Here is a 3249-nt window from a genome sequence, read left to right as displayed (position 1 = left end):
CAAAATCATTTATGATGGAATATTATGATATATTATTTGGTGGGAAAAATTTAAAAAAACTGGCAAATCAGATGAGGAGAAATATTTGAAATAATTTCTAGTGTTAAAAGAAAAATATTCAATGATAGAGAGTAGCTATATTCTATCAACAATTATATATTTTAAAATTATTCGAAGAAAATGAGTTACACCTTTGTACATATATATCAGTTTACTACTTTAATGTAGCTCCTGAAAAAGAAAATGATAAATATGTTAGTCAGCGACAAATTACATAAAAATAGTTTTCGACATTTTTGGTAAAAGTAAAAACCTAGATAGCACTTATAACCCCTGAAATGTACAACCAGTATATTGCATTTTATTTGTTTTTTAAATTTTTAGTTTGCTTTCCGTAATAAGCAGTCAACAAAATTATCAGGAATCAATCGCAGCTGATGTGCTAAAATCGAATTTTTAAATCAAATTTTCCTTAAAATTACTAGAGATAATAAAATGCATCATTATTAAAGTAATTCTTATTATAATAAGCTCTTACTGCTAATGTGTAATTCAAATATTCAACTTAAAAATGTAAATTTGTGGGAATAAAAATTTATTGAATAGGATTTACTAAAAGCTTGTTTGGCTTTAAAAATTCTTGTGTCAACATGGTATTTCCAACGTATTTAAGCACATACTTGCATTGTTACAACTCATAATTTTTAATAACAAACGGCCACTAGCACCCAGTAAACATTTTAAAGATTTTAAACAGACAAAAAATACTCTGAAAATAATAATAAGCATAAAAATACATCACCTTTCAATTGCTTTATGATCATTTAGGTTAGGTAGTCCTCCACGAGTTACGCCACTTGTATGGTGTTGACGGCGACCTAAAAATTATAATTGCAATTCAATTCAATTGGATGAGGCATTAATTAAACTCACGTTCACGAATTTTTTTTTTATAATCCGGATCATTTCTACGTTTGCTATCAAAATATATGCAATAACCAATAAATATAGTACCTGCAACACCAGCAGCAATACCAATCACAGTTTTGCTTAGCTCAATCATTCCAATTATTCTACCACTAAAATTTTTCGAATTGTTAAAATGTCAAGAAAATATTAGAATTTCTTCAGTAACCTGAACACAAAACGTCACACGGATAAAATCCAATATCCACTGTAAAACTATATTTATGTTAAGTTTTAATTTTTACTTATTTTACTAATTTGGATTGCTACAAATTGATATCGAAACACATATATCATCAATCCTTGTTACGTTATATTGTTAAACATGTTTTAAAAAATGCATAAAACTGTCTGTTTGACGTGCGTACAAGATTATACTCGCTGCATGAAATGGACAACGATAGGTGTATTCTTTTAACATGACTACTTCAATAGAACTTTTAGTTGATTAAGAATAACTTGGCATCATTGCCTAAATTAGTGAAAAAATGACAAGAAAAAAAATTTTAAACAAATTTGTGATTGATAGATACATGTAAATACAAAATGTCCGCAGATAATTGTATGAAAAAGTTTTTTTATATAAATATATATGAATAACATAAAAAAGTTATTGGTGAATATTATATATGAATTTATATAAATGCACACATTTTTTATGTGTTATTCATGATAATGGACAAAAATAGTGAAAGCTCTTTAGAAATCAATAAATTCTTTTATGTAATTTTCAAACTTCTAGCGGCCATGTTATGCAGAGTGTCTCCGGCTCGATAAAATGCACTCTTTCGGTTTTTGCCGAATATGCATGTTATGCAGAGTGTCACATCAGTATTGCCAATTTCGTATTTTTACAATGTTTTGATTCTTTTTGGTTGTGCCTTTTAAAAGAAAACTTAGATATGCTCACTTTCAATTTGACACCAAAAATAACTAAGAGTACTTACGCCTTTCAGAAAGTGTAATAATTTGAGATTTGGCACAACAACCAGGCAGTCACTGATCTAGAGATTTTGACAGTGGCTTTTTAACACCTGGCAAGCAATAATTTTTGACTTCGTTTTTGACTTGTATTATTCTTTTGTGCATAAAATAAAATTTTTACAAATACAAATACAAATAAATACAAATTTTTGTGTGTGTTAAATTAATTGTATTTGCTTTTTCATACAGTAATAATTTTTTTAATAGCGATTTATAAAATAAAGCTTTGTTGCTTACTGCCATTTTTTCTCCAAAACGTATTAGAATTGTAGTAATTTGGTCCTAAAAGGTGCACATTTTGAAATTTATTACTAAACAACAATCTTTTGCCTGGAGCACAAATACGCTGGCTCACATGCCGGAGTTTGGACGGCCATATTGTGTTTTCTCTCATTCTGAAATTTAAAATTTGCATTGAAAACAACAAGAATTGTACTCATGCAATGCCTGAGGCACTCTGCATAACATGGCCCTAGGTAATACTAAATGAACAGTATTTAACACTGTTCTATTTTTCTTGCAATTGTCTTACAACCTTTTGCTTTTATTATATGTTTTTGTTTTATTGATGTATTCCATTTTTTAATGAACAAAAAACAGAAATTATAAATTCCTTAAATAATTTAACTGTCAGTAATCTTCATAAACTTTCTTTAAAAAAAATACTTTTTTAAAGTATTTAAATTTATTAATCAACACTCGCAATAGTTATAGATAATAAACAAACTTCTCTGGCGTCTGACTGAAATTTTCTATTTTCTTCCACTAATCATTCACAATAGATCAGTTTTAAGATTTGGTACCATTGTAATGCGAGTGGCTTATTCGTTAAGCAGTTTCAGAAAGATGGTGGTAATTTTGCGAATCATGTTTTTGTGTTCTATTGGATTCATGTCAAAAGAATATACCTCATTATGATTATAGTTATCGTGTATTTAAGTCAAGAGGGACAATGATACAATAATATCCATTAGGTTCTTTCGACAGATTTAAATATGGCAAAGAACAAGATGTTCGCTTAAAGTAGCTAATTTGTACGCAAAAGGACATTAAAGAAATATCATTAAAGAAATTAGCGATTAGCTGTAAACCTTTATTGGAATTTTCAACGAACATTTTAATCATATTTCAAAAGTTTGGAAACAAAAATTCAAACAAAATTAAAAAATTTAATAATCTTTTAAATTTTGGAAATGAAATATTTTTAAAATATGCAAAATTGTGGAAAATAAATATTTTAAAAACATATATACACATAAATATATATAAAAATTTATGCGGGTACATGAAGAAAGTATA

The 3249-nt window shown here is 27.5% G+C and overlaps 1 protein-coding gene across 1 annotated transcript; it reads right to left on the bottom strand.

Moving 5' to 3' along the window:
* Window positions 1-771: 771 nt before the first annotated feature.
* Window positions 772-1293, bottom strand: LOC119672105 (mitochondrial import receptor subunit TOM20 homolog). Its single transcript, XM_038083072.1, has 3 exons — window positions 1136-1293; window positions 934-1079; window positions 772-878 (listed from the first exon to the last, which is right to left on the bottom strand). Exons 2-3 carry the CDS (start codon window positions 1061-1063, stop codon window positions 799-801), a joined length of 210 nt encoding a protein of 69 aa, XP_037939000.1. The 5' UTR covers window positions 1064-1079; window positions 1136-1293; the 3' UTR covers window positions 772-798.
* Window positions 1294-3249: the final 1956 nt, after the last annotated feature.

The sequence above is a fragment of the Teleopsis dalmanni genome, chromosome 1 (genome assembly GCF_002237135.1).
Source record: "Teleopsis dalmanni isolate 2A chromosome 1, ASM223713v2, whole genome shotgun sequence".
Taxonomy (NCBI): Eukaryota; Metazoa; Arthropoda; class Insecta; order Diptera; family Diopsidae; genus Teleopsis; species Teleopsis dalmanni.
Note: the sequence above shows the minus strand (reverse complement) of the source record. Positions and strands in the feature narration are given on the sequence as shown.